Source organism: Ischnura elegans, chromosome 12 (assembly GCF_921293095.1).
Source record: "Ischnura elegans chromosome 12, ioIscEleg1.1, whole genome shotgun sequence".
Classification (NCBI taxonomy): domain Eukaryota; kingdom Metazoa; phylum Arthropoda; class Insecta; order Odonata; family Coenagrionidae; genus Ischnura; species Ischnura elegans.
In genome coordinates, this window is record NC_060257.1 from 42,724,651 (window position 1) to 42,748,821 (window position 24,171).

Sequence of the window (24,171 nt, forward strand, 5' to 3'; positions counted from 1 at the left end):
TATATTTTTCTATGATTTAAAAATGATCTATTTCTAACTTTTCTTTCCTGCTAAAAATAGTTTTTTTTCAGCCATACAGTAAATTTAGATCAGGGAAAAAGGTTTACCAAAATCCTTTTTTATACACAATTTCCCATAGATTTTTCATTAAATTTCTTGTAAATGCAAAATATATAACTATGAAGTATAATATATTAAGAAAAACATATTCTAAGCACAAAATAAAAGTGAATGATTGGTAGGTTACCTAAATACAACTTAAGAGATAATTTTTGGGTTCAAATAAATCAGACAATAGCTTACGTATAACTTCTTATTGGAGGTATTTCAGTTTTTATCATATATACAAACAATTTTTCATTGGCACTTGGAATTCAGACGGCTTACAACTGCCATGGTGATGAATCTAACCACCCTTCCTGTTAATGGCTACGTGGTTCTCATGAGTGGAACACCCTCTTCTTTCCAAAGTCCTTTTTCCCATCTCCGTCGGAGTCTGTGAACAGTTCCTTGAACCGCGGATGGTCTTTGTAGTAATTTTCACTGGAAAGTACAACATTACAAACATGAGGGATAGGATAACCTACTGCTGTTCAGAATTATTGGTAAAATTATGATCGAGACAGCGAAAAAATGGTACATTGCTTACGAGAAAAAAATATCCATTGTAAGTTTTTTATACGCTTCTTCTTAATTTTCTTTGTCTGTTTATCTGTTTCACTGATGGCATCTTGTAAATGATTTTTAACCCACTTCTAAATGTCGGATCGGCTTAGATGATTGTAAATTTTCTTTCATTCTGATTATAATACAATATTTTAATAATAAGATATTTGAAATTTTGCTCTATTACACCTAATTTATTTCCTAAATTTCCATATGGAAAAATAGTTTAATTTTCTCAAAGATTGCGATAGTTATACATTTTTTAAATTGATATTTCTATTATTTATTAGCTCCGTTCCAATTGATAACATACCTTTCCACTAAAAATTAAAAAAATAAATGTAAAATAAAAATGACTTTTAAACGCGCTTATTTCCAAAAACAGCATAAAATATCCAAAAAAGTAAAAATTAATCCATTATATGCCCTTTTGATACGATACCTAAACTGAATATATATAGGGGACTTATAAATGAGGGGTTATTGTTTCTCGCAAATAATTAAACACTATTATATATAATGTATTTATTTAATTTTATTGATTTTTCATGTTTTTACAAAATTGGAAAAAATAATATCATAGCACAATATATTCACCAAATTTTGGTGTTCCGCACCGAAAAATCCTTGTTGACACCCTTACCCCTTTCATGGAGTTTAAAAAAATTAATAATTTCCACATCCTCATGCAACAGGAATGCAAAAGCCGTACTTTTCATTTTTTTTCTGGTGTCTTTCTCAGTTTTTTTTTAAATTTGAAAGCTTGCTGAAAATGGGTGATTTCGTAATTAGGCTATCACATCATCTCCTTCAACAAATGACCTCATTCACTCATCACAATCACATCCTGCTTTCTTCGTTGATCCCGCCATATATGAATGGGAGAAAGAAATGATGTCCGTGTTTTTTTTTTATAATCCACAGTCTCCAAAATTCGCGAAAACCATACTGCTGCTGTCCATTACTCTCGACTACTATCTAATGGCTAGCAGTGTTGGTGAATCTCATTGTTGACACATTGGTTCGATTGCTGGAGCTCTCCTCTGTTCCTCATTCACACATTCAGTCCTCTGGTGATTTATGCCCTCATTCTTTCTTGGAATCTTGTGACTCTCCACATCATGCTTTAGTCCCTCCTCCTCTTGCCCTTAGCCTTCAACGCTGCAACTTCTTCATTCCCCTTGTACCAGTCCTCACTGAAAAGGGACAAAATCCTGTTATTTGGATGCACATGTGACCAACTATATTCCATAGATTAATTATAAAATCTCAAAAACCTTTTTAAATAGGATTTTGTTGTCATTTTTCGATTTCGTGTGTAGTTTTTGTTAAACCATGGAAGTCCCAGCAAACACATGCTTTTTATAACCGTTCATTCACTAGAAATATTAAATTCGATGTATATTTTCCATTGAAAGTTACGCCTAAGAATTCCTCAACTGAGATTGTAAAATTAAATCAAATTTTAAGCGTTATTTAATTTTAATTTTCTTCCTCAACTTCAATTTATAACACCGTGTAGAGCTCAGAAAAAATAGTGAAAGAAAACATTTCTAATGAATATTTCTTTACAAGTATTGCGTGAATATGAAGCCCCGACAAAAAATATTCCTCGATGCACCTATTAATTCAGAACGCATTGTTTATTCAATGTATATTCTTAAAGTTGACTCCGTCATAATATCCGTCAAGTGATTTTCAGTGGTTTTTTTCTTGCTAAAAGTCAACCAAATACTTCTCAAAACTAAATTATTGGAATAGATTTGCATTCATAAAACTCATTACAATCGTATTTTATTGATCAATGGAGAAATTAAATTCAGGGTCCTCAATAGAATACCACGTTCTGTTGTATAAAATATTTAATGTATATAATAATATTGTATATAAAATTGTTTTAAAAATTGTAGAGTATATATTGTAATTGTATAGAATTGAAGAGTTTCAATCAAATGACGATGAAGAGCAAAAAATTGCAAAGTTTCATACATACAAGGTATGATTATTGTAATGAGGGAAATCGATGATATCTTTGAAAAAAGAAAATATCGTAATTAATTATTCATAAATCTATGGTATTAAACTCACGTTTTGTATTTTATGAGGATTATAGTGGAATTAAACATTCTATGCCGGTTTATTGTGAAGTATATGGTTATGGAATATGGGATTCGATCGTGAATTGTCAGCGTCACAAAGATGGAGGAAATGTGACGAGAAAATGGATTCGTCATATTTTTTTGTCTAATAACAAGACCAAAATAAAGCATATCATATAAAGATATAATATGCTTTATTTTGTTCCAATAAAATAAGTCCCAAGTATTTTTTGCCTACTCGGGTATGTGTAATGTTTTTTATTGCGCCTCTCTAGCTATTCCATGAAAGCATTAGTTATGACAATTGCGTGTGCAAAGAAACTAAAATGCAATGGATTTGAATTGGGAATTTAATGATAGGATGTTGGTGTGCTCCAACGCATTGTTAAAATTGCTATCTCATGCAGATTTATTAAGATTTTTTAGTTTTATAATTTGATCATTATGTCATATTTTCATTTTGCCTTTTTTTAATTGCACAGAGGATAATTTTGGGGGCTTAATTGTTTAAAATTCTTTTCTCATTCATAATTTACTATTTAAAATAATTATTTTCTTCATCTCCCACAAATTTTAGATACCTTATCTCAATTTACCACTCTGTCTTGATTCTAAGTTCTTCACGTCACTGTCGCTATTTTTTTTATTCGCTCAAGTCTTAACTTCATGTTTATCTTTCCATCTTCCTCACTCCTTCCTTGCTCACACTCACTGAATTACTCATTTTGCTTTTCCTTTCCATTATGCTACTCTCACTCTTACTAACAACACATTTTCCACTTATTTTCATGCAGAACATGCATTAATCTTCGTTTGATTGTGACTCATCTCCTTTTAAATTGCATAACTGCCACGCAGATCTTCTTCACTTATCTTAATTTGCATAAGTCCTTCCTCAGCCACAAGAAGAGGGCAGGGATCAAGGCTTCTTGAATGCTCATAGTTCTTCTAAGGCATTTCTTCCAAGAAATTTCCTCCACAGTCTTTTTGAGGGAAACATGATGTGATTCGAATGTTAATTCCAACTTTTGACTATCTTTTAGCTTCACAAAGAATTTTTGTGCAGATTAACACAGTGAAATGCGGAAGTTTTCCAATTAATATAACGAGTATCGTTTTTATAACACTTTGTACATCGTCCTTTTAGGCGAAAGGTGAAAGACCAATTGTTGTGTCTAAGATAGAGCTATAATTAACCATTTTCTGCTAATTTATTCCTCGGGTTGAGCGATTTTTTTCTTAGAGTTCATGGAATTAAAATTCCAATATTATGTCTCTTTTTACCTTTAAAAGTCCTCAATATTTTGGCTTAATTTTCTTGATTGAAAATATATTGAAAGTGGTCATTCGTTGAGACATTCTTGGTCTTCTTAAAGTTTTAAATTTGCTGCTCACATTGTTGCATATATTAACACAAGCCACAAAAATCACCACATTGCTAACTCGTCAATGCACATAGACAATAGAGTGATTATAATATTCCTAGTTCTCTCGGTCATTATCAAACTGAGGAGTGAGAATATTTCATAAAACGTTTCTATTTTTTGCAAAAAAAAATCAGTCTGAGCCTTTGTAAAGGAAGCTTTTCCAGCTTTATTACGAAGAGAGTGCAAACTTTTTCGTTTTATTGCAGCCATAAAATATTTTATTGACAACTATGTAACAGAATATAGAGCCACCTTAAATGATATCGGTTAATGTTTCGCCCGCGATTTTTCTCTCCGTATTTTCTTAAGGCTTCATTTTAAATGGCAAATATTTTATATAATTGCAAATATTTTATTTGGTATGTAAAGTTTAATGCCTACATTTCACATACCATAGGTAAGTAAAAGAGGAAATTGTATTAATTGTCTATTGGTTGTTTTCTAGGTCCTAAACAGCAAAGAAGTAGTTTATTTATTTGGTTTTTCTTTCTATTATGCTATTTACAGCCTGCATTTAATTTTTCTCGGCAAATATTTTTCAATTTTAATTCTTCGATAATTTTGAACAAATGAATTTTATTTTAAATGTGATATTGGCACAAATTTGTTTTTCAACTGTAGTCAAGATTTTGAGAACGTGAAAGGTATTGGAAAAACTTGACGTATATATTATTATTTCTTACACCTGCCCATTATTTTGGCTCAGAGACCAACGAAAAAAAATCTTTCGCATGGGGATGCAATTATATGCACGTACTCGTGAGACGCTAATATGGGAGCAATGATTCTAATTGTTTTCCAGAGGCCATGACCCAAAATCCTTTTCCTCTGTCGCCATTAATATTTACTCCGACTACAGCATTTTGAAAGTCATTTGAATAACATTCCCTCAAAAAATACCCACCTCTACACTTGATATTGATAGTCGTTTGAGGGTTTTTGCTTGTCGTATCTCTCTTAATGTTGACTGCATATTGATATCAACCATTGAAATTTAAATAGAGTCAATTACAGTGTATGTCTTCTATTTTTATACTTTGTTTCAAACAATATTTTTACATAATTAATGAATTTAAGGGAAAACACAGTTACTTAAACCTTATGTTTTTTTTCGCATAATTCATCTCAAAGAATTTTTTTACATAACACATAAATTTGAATATGATTGCTCTTAGTTACAAAACAGGAGAGAAACCCGGCGTCGAAATTAGCCTACTAATAACGAAAGGTGCCTTGGGTTCGACGGCTTTAACGTCCCATCTGACGGAGAGAGTTCCCATCTCCACTGGAAGTGCCCACCTCATGGCACTCAAGCATGGGATCGGACAGCCCCTGAAAAATCTCTGACACCCTATCCCCACTATCTTTCTAAGAATTACTGAAACAGCACCATTGTTATATGATCTAGGGATAATTACCTTGGGTAACTTGTCGAACGACTAAGGACAGACATTTTGAAATTTATTAATATTTTACAAAACTGCTTGAGACGACAAAATGATGAATAAACTTAACTGTAAATAATTTTGTTTTTATTCGAAACATGTTCAAACCCGCGCCATTCTTTATGATAACCATGTATTTCTGGTTGTCGACGGGTGAAGTTTTCTGTTAGTCAGTTGTTGAACAAATACCGCGATCAAAAAGTTACACGTCTCTTCTGAAGGAGTTGATAGAATCGAGGATTAAGAAAAACAGGGTATCATCTTTATAATGTATTCATTCAGCGTATTGATATTTACATATCATCAGCATTTAAAGAAGCCCATAATTACAAGCCATAAAAATTGGATGGTAAAACTCAATAGAAACAGCTACACGTTGCGCAAATGCACTATAGTCGCAGTAAGTTATTCGCCAAGTATATTCAGGTTTTTATATGGCGAAAAGAATCGCTAAGAAGAACTTAGAAATGAGGAACACATCAAAATAGTTTACCTATATCAAGGGAAAAAACTACATGTTTCGATAGCATTGTTAGATATTAATGAAGGAAGTTTCAAGATACACTCTACCCCATACTTAGTCCCCGCGATGAAGGTAGAAATAAAGTATTCTACCATTCCGATTTCGTTTTCTGAAGTCTCCGGCAGAATATAAATTTGGCTATAATTTGATTCGTGGGTATACCTAAAAAAAGTTGACAGCTTCTGTGACAAATAATGATACGTGAGATTTTAAGTAATTTACTATGAACATTGTATGGGAATTAAAGAGTATAATTTTTTTGTATACAATCTTGTCTAGCCTTTCGTGGATAACTTCCCAGACTGTGTAAGTGGAAAAAATCTTAAGATCAAGTGTATAAAATGTGAGTATATCCCGTTCATAAGCCATGTAAATTCGTGTGTAATGTATCTTATTATGTGTGGTATATTACATTCAAGAAACTAGGAGCTAATTTTGTAATGTCTGGTTATCGATAACCATAATATGATAAAGCCTTCAACTTTTTGTCGGTAGTTGAAAGTTCTGGTAAGGTTGACGTCTGATCTGAGACAGAAACTAACCAGAACTTTTAGTCACCTTTATGTGCACCTAAATAGCTGTATATCTAATGATTAGCGTTAACAATAATAATAATTAATACTTCCCTTAAGTATAGTATTTTTCGACACATTTCAAAAAATAAATGGAAGTTAGGTTACCCCAGTGATAAAAGCGTGGGTGGGGTTAACCAAATGATACCGTGCAAATAGAAAATTAACTCAATAATATATGTACCATGTTTACAGCAGTACTACACCATTTGTTTACGAAGTAACTTTTTTTATACAGCTTTTCTGTAAATAAACAATTTCATTTTAACCATTGAAATTTATTTTCAATTTTAAGAGCAGTATTTTGACTTTTATATGTAACAACATAGCCTATTTTTCTATTTTTACATGCTAAGGAATCAGAATAAAGAGTTTTTACAAAGCATCTATGAAATCTGGTGTCATTAGACCTAGAGGAAAATATATTCCGGGTGTTTTAGAACTACCATATTATTATTACGGCTATTAAATTTTCGTGGATGAGGTCTTTTAGATACCATTATTGTTTACCGTTTAAATATTAGGTAGCAAGGTCTTAAATACTTCAAAATGTGAAAGTGGTTGTTGGCAACGCCATAAACCACACAAATTGGGTAAAATTGTGAATTGAAATTGGGGTAAAATTGAAGTTGGCTTTTACGAAATCAAAAAGCCTTGATTAATTGCATAAGGTATCATGACTATTAAGTGAATTATATTGTGAATTAAAATTGGGGTAAATTGAAGTTGGCTTTCACTAAATCAAAAAACCTTGATTAATAGCATAAGGTATCATGACTATTAAGTGAATTATATTGTTAATTGAAATTGGCTTTCACGAAATCAAAAAGCCTTGGTTAATATCATAAGGTATCATAACCATTTATTGCATTATATTGTGAATTAACATTGGGGTAAAATTGAAATTGGCCTTCACGATCAAATCAAAAAGCCTTGATTAATAGCATAAGGTAACTATTTAGTCATAATTACATCAAGAACTTACCTAATCACCCCGATCCGACCGGTTTTATGATTCCTAATAATGCTAAAAATTAGGTGATTGAGCCTTTATTGTACGTAGAGGTGACTGAAAGTTCTGATAAGCTTGACATCTGATCCAAGACAGATCATCAACATAATCATAACGATTAAATGGCTCAGAAAGGTAATTGTGTTTAACTTACCATCCGGGCACGTCCTCTGGTTCCTCACACCTCTGCGTTTCTTCGGAGTAGACCTCGCCGAGGGCACATCCCTGTTCCCTTGGGGTCACGCCGTTGAGGCACACGTAGAACTTCTGGCAGTCGGTGGGGTGAGCGTACTTGGGGTGGGCAAGCACCTGGCCGTGGGGGTTCACCTGAGACTCCTTAGAGCACGTGAATCCGTCCTTGAGGGCCTCTGTCGGGTCAGCATGATAGAAGTGATAGAGAAAAATGTGAGTAGGTAATCAGGATAAATGGGATGACGCTATAGTTCATTTCGAATATCTTTAAGTAGCTTAGTTTGGATAGTTCTTACTTACGGACTTAAGAATATTTCATATTTTATGGTACCGTTATATGCAGTGGCGTAACTATAATATGCCTCGGGGGGATGAGATGGCCTGGGGTAACGAAATCTGGGTAAAATTTATGAAAAGTAACATTCCTGGAAATGCGTTGTGCATCATTTTTGCACTAAAAATTGAACTTTAAGCGGATGTTGTTATTATATGTCAAAATTCGACATTAGTCTTAATTTTTTTTTATTTTTCTGACGCTTTGGGGGGATGTATCTCCTCTTCCCCCCCATAGTTAAGCCACTGGTTATATTTTAAATGAGGCAAGTTGTGTCTAATGAAAATATTTGGAGGCCTAGAGAGACTTTTTCATGGAGCTAGTATTTGAAAGGCGTAACAATCCATCTCAGTATAACTGCGTGCAACCTGTCATAACCAAAATAGTAATTATAATTTTATTTCTGAAACATGGTCAGCGTTCAATGAAAAATAATGATTCTCACTGTTTATTTATTTCAAGTTTTTCTTTACTTTTATTTACTCTATTTTAAAGACGTTACTTGAATGTATTAAAAGCAAATGGAAGTGGAAATCTATATATTTTTAGTATTAAAAATTAGTCATTGTTATTTTCTCCATCAGTGATCGAACAGAAAAGTCTAATATTCTTCTGTATTTCATTTTTTTTATATTCATTGAATAATGCTGTTTAGCAAATGAAGCCCCAGTCCTTATCGGGCCCTGATTTGTAGTTACAACACATTAGATAGTTAAAATCCACTCCTTAAATATACCGTAATGTGCCAACTATCCTAAAATTATGAAATTTTCTAAGCTTCTGTAAGTCAGCTCTACCAAAACTAAGCTAAAGAATCACTGTGGAACACTGGCGATGACCATAAATCTCGGATAAGTTCGTGTGAGTAATGGAGAAATCTTAAGGAGAATAGGAGAGATGATAAAGTCTAAAGGCCGTTTTACACGGGGCACAGAATTGCGCAGGTTAGAGCTGCATTAATTTCTAAAATGGCGTGGAATTGTGCGAATGCATAAACGAAATTAGAAAAGGGGCTATTTTGCCGTCTCGCAACCTCGCATTATCGCATGTGTTCTATAGCAATTCACCGCTTTACACGACACAATTTTGATTGCTCCTTCGCATGTACGTCAGATTGCGCAATTCCGTTTACCATGTAAAACGGCCTTTATGCCTTGGGGAGAAGACGGCGCAATTTAATTAGCAACATCGTGAGCCATGATAGTCAAATGAAAATAATTGTTGAAGGACAGGTGGAAGGGTGGAAAGGCGGAGAGGTAGGCTGCGGTATGACATTCACAGAGCAGGTTGATAACGGCTGACGATGATTCCAAAATTCTTTTCCATGAATTTTATCAAATAAAATAATCCAACTATTGCAGCAGATTAGTGAAAAAATGGATACAGCAGTAAATACATCAGGATGAGAATTGCGTCAGCCAAGGAGCCGTTCAAGGACAAGGAGCGTTTGAGAGGATCGTTAGAGGGTAGAATGTTGGGTAAACGAGGGAGAGGAAGGAAGAGAATAGGATGTTTAGATAGGATGGAAGCGAGTTGCCCTTATTAAGAGTTGAAGAGAGAGGTCCATAAAGGTGGGAGAGACATCCATAATACCTCTCAAATATTCCATGCAAACCTACCTGAAACCGGTAGACTTCTTCAATAATAATCATGTTCCAAGTGATAACTAACCACGTTAGGGGTTTACATAATATTGCTGGATGTATTGTAAATGAAAGACGCATGTGTTTTTCTCTATTCACAAATTGGCATGGATGATATGGTCTTTTTTTGTATGTATGTATATAAATTCGGAGCATTTCAGTTTTTGTATGACAATACCAGCAATTGCATGTATTAATTTACGGAAGGCGCTCTTGGAAAATGGATGACACGGAGGAGACAGTGGGTTTGGAGGCAGTACTCAGGGAGGAGGGGATAGAACGGTGTTAAAGGGTAGAATGTTGGGTAAACGATGGAGAGGTAGGATGGAGAGAATAGGATTTATAGATGGAATGAAAGAGAGTAGGTCTTATTGTGAATTGAAGCGAGGAGTCCATGTAAGGAGGGTAGACTTAAATACTACTTAAAGACTACATGCAAACCTACCTTAATCGGAATAAAGTATTATAAACTATAAGGCGTTTGAAGCACACTTATTCAGGGTGGTATTGAGGATTTTCCTCGAGGAGTTTTGTTTGAGAAGGTGTCCAAAGGCTACACCCAGGACATGAACCAAGGACTCTTCGATCAGTATCCTCTATCGAATGAGCTTATACGGCCCCAAGAACATTGACCAAGTATAGGAACATCATTTTGCATGATGGGATCACAAGATCTGAGAGGTAAAGGAAGTAATTTCGGTTTTATACTAAGAAGTATATTTCCAAACAATTCGGAAATGAAATAAATCCATTTGGAGGGGAGAGTAAAAAGGACGGAAAGGAGGTGTAACGACGAAGTGCTGGACATGGTGGGTTAGGAGAGGCAGCTTTTTAAAGAGATACGGAGGAGACAGAAGATATTGATGGAGCGAGTACTTAGCGGGGAGGGGATGTTGAAAGCAGTGTTAGAGGGTATAATGTTGGGTAAACGAGGGAGGGGAAGGAAGAGAATAGGATTTTTAAATAGAATGAGTGGAAGTATGTTTTATTGTGAATTGAAGAGGAAAGTCTATGAAGGAAAGGGAGGCTGCCAGAACGCTTCTTAAGTACTCCATGGAAACCTACCTTTACTCTTTAAGGTCCATAAAGATTACAGCCTTTAGATTGCTTTACAAAATACGTTTTTGGGCTAATATTTATGAGTATATTCCAAAAATCATTTAAATGAAAGCGATATCTCTAATAGTTTCCGTGATACAGTCTGAAACGTGAAGTAATACGAATTCTCGCTCCCTTATCGTCCATAGAGACGCATGTGTCCCATGACATAAAAACACTTCATTTTGTGAAAATTAACGCATGAATGCGGGCTTTACAACTCCACAGGCTAGGTACACATGAAGGATTAACCGAAAGTCCTATTTTAATTGGCCTTCTTTTTAATTTGTTATAAACTATCAAATTTCCACTTCGTGAACAGCATTTCAAGTGAAATCTCTTAACGCTGTGGAAACTACAATATCTGAAGGATATCACAAAAAGAGTTTCAAACTAGAAGCCAACAGCCTATTCTTTAATAGAATCAATTCTTATAACCATAAACCTTCTCATTAAATTTCGAAAGAATTTAAAAAATTTTGATATGCATGCCCTTCAGAACTTAAAGGTTTAAAGGTGGAATACTTTAATAATAATTGTTAAAAAAAATGCTAGTTTTGCGTCTTACCCTTCTTATCCCCGCATCCAGTCCTTCCGGCGGCCGCTGGCCACACGCAGGTTCCAGAGTATTCGTCGAAGTGCAGTCCGGTGGGGCAAGTGCTTTCAACAGCCTCACCGTTGATGCAGTTGTAGAAGATGTGGCAAATGCTCTCGTCCGGATGGGCGAAGAAGCCGTTCTTCCTGGGACACTGCTCGGTACCCTTGGGCTCCTCTGCGAAACAGAATCCCGAAAGAGTCAGGGAAAATGAAGTACTTCACATCACTACCTCAATACCGGTTCCGTTTTATATTGATTTCTAGATGCATCGATTTTTTTTAAATCTCAGTGCCATCATTTCTTAATTTACAGGGTAATTTTAGTACTCAAAGAATAAAAATAGAAAATATTGTGCTCTCTGTGCAGTATTTTTTAAATAGATTAAAATTTTATCTTTGATGTTTTTTACGGGCACTTTTTTCGACGCATTTAGTCGTCTTTACGTTGTAAAAATTTAGGTTGTCTCTCGAATCGGAAATTTATGCAGGAAAATGAATATTATTGGTTTTATCGTGGTATATAAATTACTGACCTGCTTCGTGTTATCTTGATTTCCTGATGGATTTATTCTTTAAAACTGAATATCACCATCTTATAATATTTAGGATATACTCATGAGTATAATAATAATATTCTGAAATTCAATATATAAGTAGTATTATATTGTCTCCATGGTCAGAATTAATTACTGACTGTGAGTAATATTTATAACAGATGCTCTTTCAATAGTAATTGTCGTCAGGTTATGAGCAATAATGGACGTTTTGTGCAGATGTTTTATTAATATGACATTTTCATTGAAGTTGTCTCGTATGAACAGAAAATTTGTCATTTCACATGCTAATTTCGTTGAGAAGAAATTACAGAGTTCGCGAACACATCAATTACGCTTGATGAAGTGTATATTCTAACATACATATACTGAAACTTCATTATCCTAACCAAGAATTACCTCAATCTCAGATATAAAAAATTAATTTCAGTGCAAGAATCGAGGTAAAATATGCATGTTTGACATGAAGGCCGCGTGATATAACTGTGAGCTCTCTTACTCTAAAAAAGAAATAGGGGATGGCGTTAGTTCTAAATAAGTAATGCATGAAAAATATACCACCAGAAAGCTTTAGTGATTTGATATCTTTACGACATCCCATCCACAGCCAATCATACGTCTTTTTGTGATAGTGAATAAATATTCTCATCATAGTACTCTTAGAATGATAATGAAAAATATTGGCCATTCTGTGTAGCATTTCTTTCAATATTTTAATATCCGCTATTGATGTTTTGTATATACTCTTTATTCGATGCATACATTGGCCTTTAATTTGTAACAATTTAGATTGTGACTAGGTTTAAAATTTATTCAAGAAAATGAATAGTATTGTTTTTTCTTGGTATTTTTATTACGATAAAAATCGAAATTAGCCTCCTCAACACACTACTCTATGAGTTATTTGTTATTTAGAACTTAAACAGTGAATTCAACATACGGTGGTTGAATGTAATATTAATTTTAAGTATGTTGAATGACGTAATAAAAGAGAAACAATTTTGTAGTAAATTAACAAAACAGAAGGGACAAGTATTTTTACATACCTATGTGCAATGTTGATTGATCGAAATTTAGCTAACACAATTCATATTTCAGATACCATCTTCCTTTTAGTTAATTTATAATTAAATTTTTCTGTTTATATTTTTGTAAAACCATTTTTATAACCATATATTGCTGTTATTTATCAAAATTATATGTTCATTATCATTCCATGCTCTGATATTGGTTTAAGAATAAAACTAAACGTTGATAATATTGTATTTCAAGTTTTTTAAGACTCAATTTTATTTTTTTTTGATTGTACTATAAACTATTGTAAAAAATTGTTAATACACAACTATGGATTAAAAAAAAACTTCCAATCCCAAAATCTTCTACTACGCATGCGCAAGATTTCACGGGGATTAGTTAGAGCTTTTTCCATCGGCGCTAATGTCGACCTTAAACTCGGTAATCGTCCAATGTTACCTGTACAAGGGAACTCGACCTCATATCCTGGTGTGAAAATACCATTTGTTGTGGTGTAGAGGGAGCAGGTGATGCAAATGTATCGTGTTACACCGACTGAGGGCTCTTTCTTGCCCATTAATCCCTCTCAGCGTGCCCTCTGCACGAACTATTCCGTTACGCACTCTTTGCGCAACGAGATATCGATCCCCTCGAAGCAATGCTCACGTAATTCGATCCTGTCGCCGCAGTCCACGTTGAACGGCTGGTCGCACTTGTTGATCTTGCGGATCTGGGGATCGAACACGAGACCGTCCGGGCACAGCTTCTCCTTCGCCACGCCTTCGTCGCACTCGTAGTATTTGTCGCACTGCTTCGGGTCTGCGAATGATCCGTACTTCTCTGGACACCTGAACTCGGCAGCTAGGGTCACCGCCGCCACGGCTGTTGAAAAGAACAACGACAAGAATTAAATGAGGAATTCATGATTGACGAATAAATTGATGATTTGGAGATTTCTTTACACAAATGGTAGAGATGTGTTTGTTGACATCCCAATTCGAGCTGGGCTTTGCTTGAATTAAATGATTATTAAATAATTTTAATATTTTAATTTGTTTTAACTATTGAAATGTTTTAAATGTTGTTAAGAATCTCAGTCAACAAATTTGTAAAAACTAAACAAATCTTCTAGTTTTTACTACTTTGATAGCTTTTACATTGTTACCAACTCCTAAAAAAATAACCCTAACATAAAGATAATTTTTTTTAACTTTTACTAATTTTAATGTTTATTCTGTTATACGGGGCAGAGATGAATCCAAAAAACAAATATCATTAAAATCGGTGCAGCCGTTCTCGAGTTATAAATGGTGTAACTAGCACGATTTTCGACGTTCGTTCATACATATTGACAAAACCCAATTCCGACCAGTCACTCAGTCACACTAATGTTTGGGGGACGAGATACGACAAAAAGTTAGAGAATCAACCAGTTTCGTAGCCACGGGGCGTTTTCCGGGTTATAACCCCTTGAGGCCCCAAAAAACCGAGCAAGATTGCCTCAATAATACATAACTACATTACGTTTATTTAGTAACATAGGCTTCTTGTAAATTTTTAGTTTGTGTATATTACCTGTAAAAATAATAATTGTTACAATTTTTAAATTAAAAAAATTAATTAGTCTAATATAATTTTAATTTAAAATACTACTTTTAAAATAATGAAGATAACCATATATCTTTTTTAAAACTTCGTCAATCAACGTCCAAAATTTGTAAACATAAAAAGTTTTCACTTCAAACGGCAGTCCCACGACTGCCATGTTTTTTTTCTTGAACCTTTACTATTCTTTAACGTTTATTCTGTTATCCGGGGCAGAGACGAATCCAAAAAAATAATTTTCATTAAAATCGGTGCAGCCGTTATCGAGTTATAAATGGTGTAAATTACACGATTTTCGACTTTCTTTCGTGTATCGTATATAGACAAAACTCAATTCCGATCAGTCACTCACAATCAGTGACACTAATGTTTGAGGGACAAGATAACAAAAAGTTAGAGAATCGAACAGTTTGGAGGGTTTTCTGGGTTGCGACCCCTTGAGCCTTTAAAAGAGGCCCCCAAAAACGATCAAGATGGCCTCAATAATAATTACTCGCACAAAATTAATGTTTGCGAGTCCTAAAAATCACGTTTTCAGCATCAAAAAATCCCAAAATTTTCCCCGGACCCCTGGGTTGTTTTCCATGCACCCCGGAAGTGCCCCGAAATCTCCAGTAAACCCACCCTAATTACAAAATTATGGATACTTTATTGGAATCGACCCCTCAACCAATCGACCTGTATGCAGTCAACGTTGAGAGAAAAATCATAAGCCAAATCCCTAAATCGACTATCATTATCGAGTGTTGAGATGGATATTTTTTGGGGAATGTTCTTCAAATAAATTTCAAAATTTTTGCGGGCGGAGTCCATGAAATTGGCTTCAGGGGAATAAAATTTGAGTCATGGTCTCTGGAAAACATTTGGCATCATTGCTCGCATATTAACAGCTCACGAGACCGTCCATATCGTTGTACCATATGGCGCGTGAATTCATTTTTGCGCATTGTTCTATGAGCCAAAATAATGACATACAAAAATAAAAAAATAAACTATGTAATTCTGTTTTCATTTAAACTATTTTCAAAACATCGGCATCAGTTTATGATAACGCGATAACGCGGATGAGGGAAAGGAAAGATATGTGATGAGGATAAAATACTTCTTATTATATTATACTTATAAAACGAGAAAGTAGACGCTCAATGATCATAAGTTGGTGACGTCATTACCGTTACTGTTTTTTTTTTAAACTTGTTTTGGGTAAAACCACGCATTGAGGGAAGGAATCGCTTTCAGCATGGCTACGCCAAAGTAACAATTAAACACCTGCGGCCGATGACCATGTCGAAGAATGGCGGAGAATCGGCGAACCGTGACGTCATCAACTAATATATTGAAGGGCTAAGGCCGTCAATTTTTCGTAAAAAATAGCGCTTGAGATGACGATGGATCGATGTAAAAAAAACCGTCTTTTTATTTTCAAACTGAATCGTAAAAGATAATTTCAGCGATTATTACTTGATGATGATAATTTTTAATTATAATATATCTGTCTGATATAATTTTTCCCGCTTTTAAACAAGAGTGAAATCATTTTATTTACGTATAAAATAGCCTAAATTCTAAACTACTCAACAGGCCAAATCTTAGATATCGATTTATTGCAAAAATATGCAATATATTATGGTAACTGCCGATTAATTTTGCAACCCTAATATTTGAGTTAAGGATTTAAGCTCGTGAGTGCGGGATTAAGTTCAATTACCGAATTTTCGCGCATTAGGTTTTAATTGTTTGTAAAACTTTTCCAGCAATTTCAGCCAATCATTGGGCCATTTTCATGTAAATAATATAATAAGACTTTCTATCTTTCAACATTCACTCGATAATGAATGTAACATTGGTCTTCAAACGAGCCCTAGTTTGATTGCCATAAAGATTCATGTGGTTACACCAACATATTTCCAGCTTTTTGTCAAAATTATAAATGTATTCCAAGTAAAATTGACCTTTTTATTTAGTTTAAACCATTAAAGCTATAATATCCAGTATTGAATGCAAGTTTTCGACTGCAGTCATCGGTGGCGTAGCCAGGAACTTCGTTCGGGGGGGTTCAAAACCAGGGGGGAAATTTATGAAAAACGGTGTAGTAATTAATGTTTTTAAAAACTAATTTTAACACTTTTCATATCGAAAAAACTTCATTTGTTAAAGAAATATAATGTAAATTCATGATTTTTCAATATTTTGTTTTCTTGTATAAAGGGAAATAATAGTGTTTTTATCCGAACTAGCCGTGTGAATGCAAGTCATGACAATAGTTCACGTAGTTCCGAACGTTGCCACTTTACGATGGTTAGGCGCTGGGAGACAGGAAAAGGAAGCGACAAAAGAAAGACGAAAAGTTCGTGAAGCTCTCTTCGCTCTGTTTTTTTCATGGATTTGTCCTAGGAAGGAAGAATATGGTCGGAAGAAAAATTATTCGGTAAATACACGCTGAACACAGTAATATCTTGGCCCTGCATACTTCATCAGCTTTGCTAACCGTCAATTTTAGATGTCAGCACTGGAGAGCAGCACTGGTTTTAACTATCGTTGTGTGAATGCTGGATAGCTGGATAGTTACAACGATTACTGGAACAATCATAATCTGGACGAGGCAAAATGAAGGGGATTGTGTCTGGCAGTTAACATGAAAATTGCAATATTTCAAATTTCACACCGTCATCCTTCACTGTTTCATCTTCAATGCTTATTACTTAATAAACAATTTTAATTTCTCCTGGTTAATACTTCTAACGAATATTTCTCGGGTTTACAGCCAGGTTAATGCTTTTACATAAGCCGGCGTTAAATTAACGTGTGAAATTGGACTACCATAAAGTAACACAGCCTTGAAGATGGGAGATAAGTAGTCTCCCGAAACGTCGGCTTATATAAAAGCATTTACCTGGCTGAGAACCCGAGAAATATTCATTAGAAGTATTCACTAGGGAAAATTAAAATCGTTTATTAAGTAATACGCATTGAAGATGAGACCGTAAAGGATGACGGTGTGAAATCTGAAGCATGGAAATTTTCATGTTAACTGCAAGACACAATCCTCTTCCTTTTGCCTCGTTTAGATTACGATTGTTACAGCAATCGTTGGAACTATCGTGCATTCACACGACGATAGTTGAAACCTGTGCTGCTCTCCAGTGCTGACATCTAAAATTGACGGTTAGCAAAGCTGTTGAAGTGTGCAGGGCCAAGATATTACTGTGTTCAACGTGTATTTACCGAATAATTTTTCTTCCACCCATATTCTTCCTTAAAGGAAAGTCTCTAGTTTAAAGAAAGGCTAGTGAAGATTTTGATCTGGAGTGGGGCGCTCTACGGTGCGGAAACGTGGACATTGAGGAAAGAAGACGAGAGAAGATTGGAGGCATTCGAGATGTGGGTATGGAGAAGGTGAAATCGACGGAGAGGAAAAGGAACGACGAAGTGCTGGATATGGTTGGCGAGGAGAGGCAGCTTTTAGATGAGGTACGGAGGAGACAGAATGTATGGATGGAGCGAATACTTAGCGGGGAGGGGATGTTGAAAATGGTGTTAGAGGGTAGAATGTAAGGGAAACGAGGGAGGGGAAGGAAAATAATAGGATTTTTAGATGGATTGAAAGGGAGTAGGCCTTACAGTGAATTGAAGAAGGTAGCGCTGGAAGGAAAGGGAGGCTCCCAGATCACTTCTTTAGTACTCCATGGAAACCTGCCTTAATCGGTAGAATACTGTAATAATATATTCTTCCTTCCTAGGACAAATCCATGAAAAAAAAACAGAGCAAAGAGAGCTTCACGAACTTTTCGTCTTTTCGACCCGAGAAATATTCGTCAGAACACATTATTTAAATTCAATTTTTTGTTTCCTTCCCAATCTAAAAATTCGCATCGTCCCCTTCTCTTGTTACAAGAGTCGAAAGACCGCCGCAGCAAGCCGAATGAGTTCGTTGCCTCGAAGGGAGCGAGTTTTCCAGCCTCCCAGCCGCTGTGGACTGTACAGATACGAGGCGACGGAGATCAAGTTGCCCGCATTACACCCGGCGGGGTGGGGACGAGGGAGGTGGGGTGCCACAGAATCCCTTTCCCATTGGGTCAGATCCGAAACGTTGTGAAACAGGCATTACTCGACTCGAGGCATTTCTCCCTCTCAATGAGAAAGCCGTGGCATAACATTCTACGCCCACCCTCCGCGACTGCGCTCGTCAAAGCCGGTCGAAAACTTGCTTCCACCCATGCCACCGCTCTCAAAAGTCTCTGTAATTACGTTTGATTTCTCTCCATAACGACACATTCCTTTTTATAACGATCCTAGTTGGGCAACCTTTGGTTTTAACTCTATCGTTATGATCAGCGTAGCTGACTCACTTCAAATACTAATAGCCTCATTTTAAATTGATGAGTTTTAAAGAGATACACATAAGAAGGATTTGGTTCTTTCCCGGCGAATGCTGTTGATGAAATCTTCTCGGGAAATCAGCCGGGTGATGATGGCCATTGCTGCCAACGTTTCGATGGCCTTCTCTGCCATCTCTGCCTTTCGCCCTGAAGACGATGGCAGAGAAGGCCATCGAAACGTTGGCAGCAATGGCCATCATCACCCGGCTGATTTCCCGAGAAGATTTCATCAAGAGATACACATAGGTAAGACTTATTAGGGTGATGGAGACACTATTTATTCAACCTATGGGATCGCTTTTGCTTTCAAACTGACTTAACTAATTCAACAAGTTTTCGGTCTAACTTGAAGGTTTCTGGTGATAATTATTTCATTTCGATCTGTGTGTGAAACGGCGAACTCCCTTTTAAGAACTAATAAATTTCTCCTTCTAACTCGAGAGTAATATTGAATTGTATTTTAGCGCAGCTAAATCAATCAAAATTTACTGAAATCCCACATTTTGAATAGATAAATTACTGGAAAGATACGTATGAAGGTATTGTAACTTATCTTTATTGGATATATTTTCATTTTCACTCTCTTCCTATCAAACCAACTTAGCTGATTCTACAGTTTTTCGCTGTATCTCGAAATTTTTTGTAAATTATGATTGGATTCTCTCTCTCTGCCTTCAAATCCTTTTTACTACGCCCCTATTTTTAAAAGCTTTTCTTTCTGTTAATTATTATGTTCCACAATATTACGGCGCGGCTAAATCCATTCAGACGAGGCAAAGTCCCATATTTTAAATAGAGACATTAATATAATTAATGGACTGGACTAGAATTTAAAAAATTAGTGACATAGAACGTTGCATGGAAGTAAGAAATACTATTTACTTCTTTTAATATTTTATATTAATGATTTATTCCCCTTAATGACCAGCTTTTGTCTTTAAACTAACTTACTTTTAACTCCATTCGAACTTTCGATTATTCGTTGTACCTAGAAAGTTTCTGGTGGCCAAATTTGATTACTCTCCATTGTAGCGCATTCCATTTTCTAGCGATCCTATTTTGGTAAATTTTCACTCTAACTCGATCTATTTACGTTGAAAAGACTTACGTAATTAGAAAAATTGTCAGTGCATCATCTGATAATTATATTTGATTTCTATCTCTAACATATTTAATTGTATTCGTTTAGCGAGAATCATATTTCACTTAGCTACTGGCGCTGAGGAGACGATACCGATGCAGTGGTGATTAACTACTTTCATTCATCGCGAGACACCGGTGAAAGCGTAAATCGAACGTATTGTCTACTTCTAACGAAGAGTACGCTTGACTCCAACATAAGCCTTTCACTTTTATGCCTTTCACTCCTCTCCGGCGATTTATGAACCCTAAGTCATAAATAAATTCTAGACAAACCTCAATGCATTCTGCTTGATGTAATGACATGTAATAATGAGTACACTACAGAGCTATCCTGAAAACGGTGCGGTGTTGAACATGATTTAATATAAGCAGTTTTGTTTTGATAATTCCGAAATTTTGTGATTTCTGTCGGCGTCAAAATGATGTGTCGCTGTACATTGCAAATTTTTATCTGGACTCAAGTGCATGCCATAATAATAAATAATGCGTTATTCTAAAGAAAATTTTATTTTTAGTTGCGATTTATTTTTTGTTTTATGAAGGTTTAAAAAATGTAGACATGCCAGTGCAATATATGACTCCGCGCACCGTAAAATTAGCCGTTTTATCAACTTCATGAACTTTGTAATTCAACCAAGGGAAAACTACTACGTCTACAACATTCATCTTCCACAATAAGTTGCAAAAATTAATTTAGATTAATAATATGGCTTTTGCGTATTTTTAGAACGCATTTTTTGTTGTAAAATAACGAAGCTTTTTAAACATTATCTAGTCCTACAGTTTACCTCGAAAGAAAAAAACAAATTAATAAAAACACTTGTTATTTTTTTTTCTATGATCCATAATCTATAAAAATATTAATATTTTTCAATGTTGTAATTTTGACTTCGACAGTTGATCCTTGGACCCTTCAACCAGAAGCCTACCCACCCTAATTCTACCCATTGGAACACTACGCTTTACTAAGGACGTAGTATTAGTATTTATTTCACGTAGTATTGCACAGGGCGTAGCATTTCTTTTACGTAGTATTGCATCTTATTCACCAGCAGAAATTAAATACAGGTTCCCAGGTTTATCGTTGCTCTGCCCTCTCACAATGTTCCTTTTGTTTGCTTCCTTCAACCACATTCCAATTCACTTCCGTCACTATCGCGGTGTAGTCTTTCTTCCATGAATAGAGCTCTCTTCATCATACAAACGAAAGAATAAGTTAAGGAAAACTTTTAAAAGAAAATTTAGACCGAAATTGAAGTTCACTGAGGAGGAGAAATGGTAGGGAAATAAACATCCAATTTTTGAGATGATTTTAAGTTTGGGGGCATTTTCGTATTTATATAAGTATCTGATTACTAGAGTCACCCTTCCAAGAAATGTATTCCAGTCCTCAGTTTCACCTTCATTGACCGCAGGTGGAGATCAATTCACGTGGTTTTCCTCGTTCATGTCTTTCTGAGAATACCTTCTCTCTTCCACATTTTCCAACTCCCCTTTCTGCTTTTCCATAGCCCGTACCTCTTTCCAGATGTCCTTGGGCCCACCCAGTCAAATTCCATTCGCGTCCAAACTGAGAAATGGGAAAATTTTTACCCTTTCGCAAATGTTTTTTATATAGTTTTATCTTCAACGAAAAATTCAATCGTAGACGCACCGGCCTTGAAGAAAGAAACATTCAAACGACAAATTAGGTTGACCACTGATGAAACATTCGTCTTGATTTTCAGTTTCTATATCTATTCTTACAAATTATTTTAACTATTCTTCATTGCTATTCAGTGGTGGTTTTATTTTATGGTCACAAAACGTTAACTTTGGTATTGGTTGTTCTTGGCCTTGTTATTTTTGCAAATAACAGATGAATATTAATCGTTAATATTGCTATATGATTTTTAACTCCTTTCAATGAGTGCACAGGATTGAAGGACAATGAAATTAGAGTTTGCGGTAAGATGAAAAATCGTATAGAGCTTTCATGAAAAATTTATATTTACGCTATTTTTACATGCAGATTTGGTACTTTAAGTCAGAATTTGTATTTCAGGCCTTCACGAATAGGAAGTCTATTAAATATTCATAGTCAAAGGAAATGCTTTTTCTACTAAAAATATAGTATTTTCATGTAAAGAGACTGTATTCCTTTTTCAACATTAGCGTTTACTAATCGATAATTCACATTTCAGCAATATTTCTAAAAGGGAAATCATATATACTACTGTTAGTAATCTTCAATGAAAATTTTCCGCGTATAAATGATATGCTATATCTTATTAGGACATATTAATTTGATTTTTATTTTAAGGGTATGAGGTAAGATACTTTCAATTTATAATTTTAATTACCATTTACGATTATAGTGAGAAATATTAGCATTAATTATTATTAATGCATTGTGCAAATCCGTTAATTTTTATGATAGTCCACAGATGTAATGATATTATAATTTATTAAATTATTTATAACAAAGAACTACGGCACCATTATTTTTCCAAGCAAGTGTGGGATGGATTTACTTTTCGCCGATATTATTCAACAAATTGAACCAGGGGCGTAGCTAGGAATTAAGGCTGGAGGAGTTTATGTGCAACTAATACCGGGGTTTGTGGGGGTATGGAGTACCCACCAGGATAAGTGGTAGTTGCGAGATCAATAAATTTCTGAATAATGAATTTTAAGATAAATGGTTCAATATAGTGAGCTTTAAGGCTTTCTGATGGATATTTCATTAACCCTTACTCTATTTTTTTTAGTAATATCAATCCATTTAAGCAAAGTGGATTCAAGTTAAAAATTTCTCTGAGCTCTGGGTTGGGTTTTATCCCCTAAGTCCCCCCCTCGCTGCGCCACTGAATTGAACAATTATACATGCACAAACAACCATGCCCTGGACAGGGGCAACCTACACAGACGGGACTCGAACCTGCGACCTCTTGTTTGGCAGTCGAGGACTTTACCCCTCCGTCACCGAGGCCGGCTACAGTGTGTCTTTGATATAGCAGTTTATAGGTTTATTTATGGAAATTCTTCGCTATGTGCGTCATCCCGAGATACTGAATACATGATCAAATAATTCTTGGAGTTTAATTCGTATATAATACAAAGAAGTTGTCAGCTAAAGTTTCAGTTCACTTAAAACCTTTATCGGGGCTTACTTTTCCACATATTTAAAAAAATTATTTTTTTATGAATATGTGTAAAACTAAGCCCTGATGAAGGTTTTTTTAAGAAACTGAAACGTTGGCTAACAACTTTTTTTGCATTATATACGACCTGTACTCCAAGAATTATTAAATCATTAATTAAATGAGGCCAATATGAGAGGAAAAAGAGAATGATATTGAATAGTTAAGGAGCTGGACTGTGGCATTTCTCTTCGACTGTCCTTAAGCAGCGCGTGACCTTACGGGAGTGTCCGCCGCTTGCCCTGTCCCTTGGCCATCACCCAGCCCCGTTCCCTCATCTTACCCAAAATGGAGAACTCGTGCTCTGCAGTGGATTTCCAAACCACTCCTTTTGCTCCATTTATAGTGGACAACTCTATCGTTCATTGGTCTCGTACGTAAGGGGACATACCACCCCACGGCCTTCGATACTCATAAATGTCAAGAATTCGCACTGGCGATGACATTGGGGACGAGAAAATCGTCGCGACAAACAGAAACGGGTTTTTGACAGTGCCGTAAAAATTTGAATCACTCGAAAAACAAGTTAGGTCTTCGAATTAATTCGTTCTTTATATCGGAGGGAAGGGTTTTGGTGCCCTATTGGGTACGATACTTCATCGTACCCAATCGTTGGGTACGATGGGTCATCACTTTCATTAATTATAATTAGGAGCAAAAATAACATTTATAACACTTTGAAAATA

The 24,171-nt window shown here is 35.2% G+C and overlaps 1 protein-coding gene across 2 annotated transcripts in view; it reads right to left on the minus strand.

Annotated features, from left to right (window-relative positions):
* Positions 1-316: 316 nt before the first annotated feature.
* The window catches only part of LOC124169046 (protein obstructor-E), a 37,967-nt gene continuing 14,112 nt past the window's right edge, over positions 317-24,171 (minus strand). Inside the window, exons 2-5 of one of the 2 annotated variants that reach the window (XM_046547515.1) lie at positions 13,843-14,058; positions 11,580-11,783; positions 7,899-8,112; positions 317-543 (exon numbers count right to left, since the gene is read on the minus strand). In XM_046547515.1, the coding sequence (XP_046403471.1) occupies positions 441-543; positions 7,899-8,112; positions 11,580-11,783; positions 13,843-14,058 (737 nt within the window). In that variant the 3' untranslated portion in view covers positions 317-440. Of the gene's footprint in view, positions 544-1,183; positions 1,863-7,898; positions 8,113-11,579; positions 11,784-13,842; positions 14,059-24,171 lie in introns of those variants that run through there. The other variant, XM_046547516.1, reaches the window with a different exon arrangement.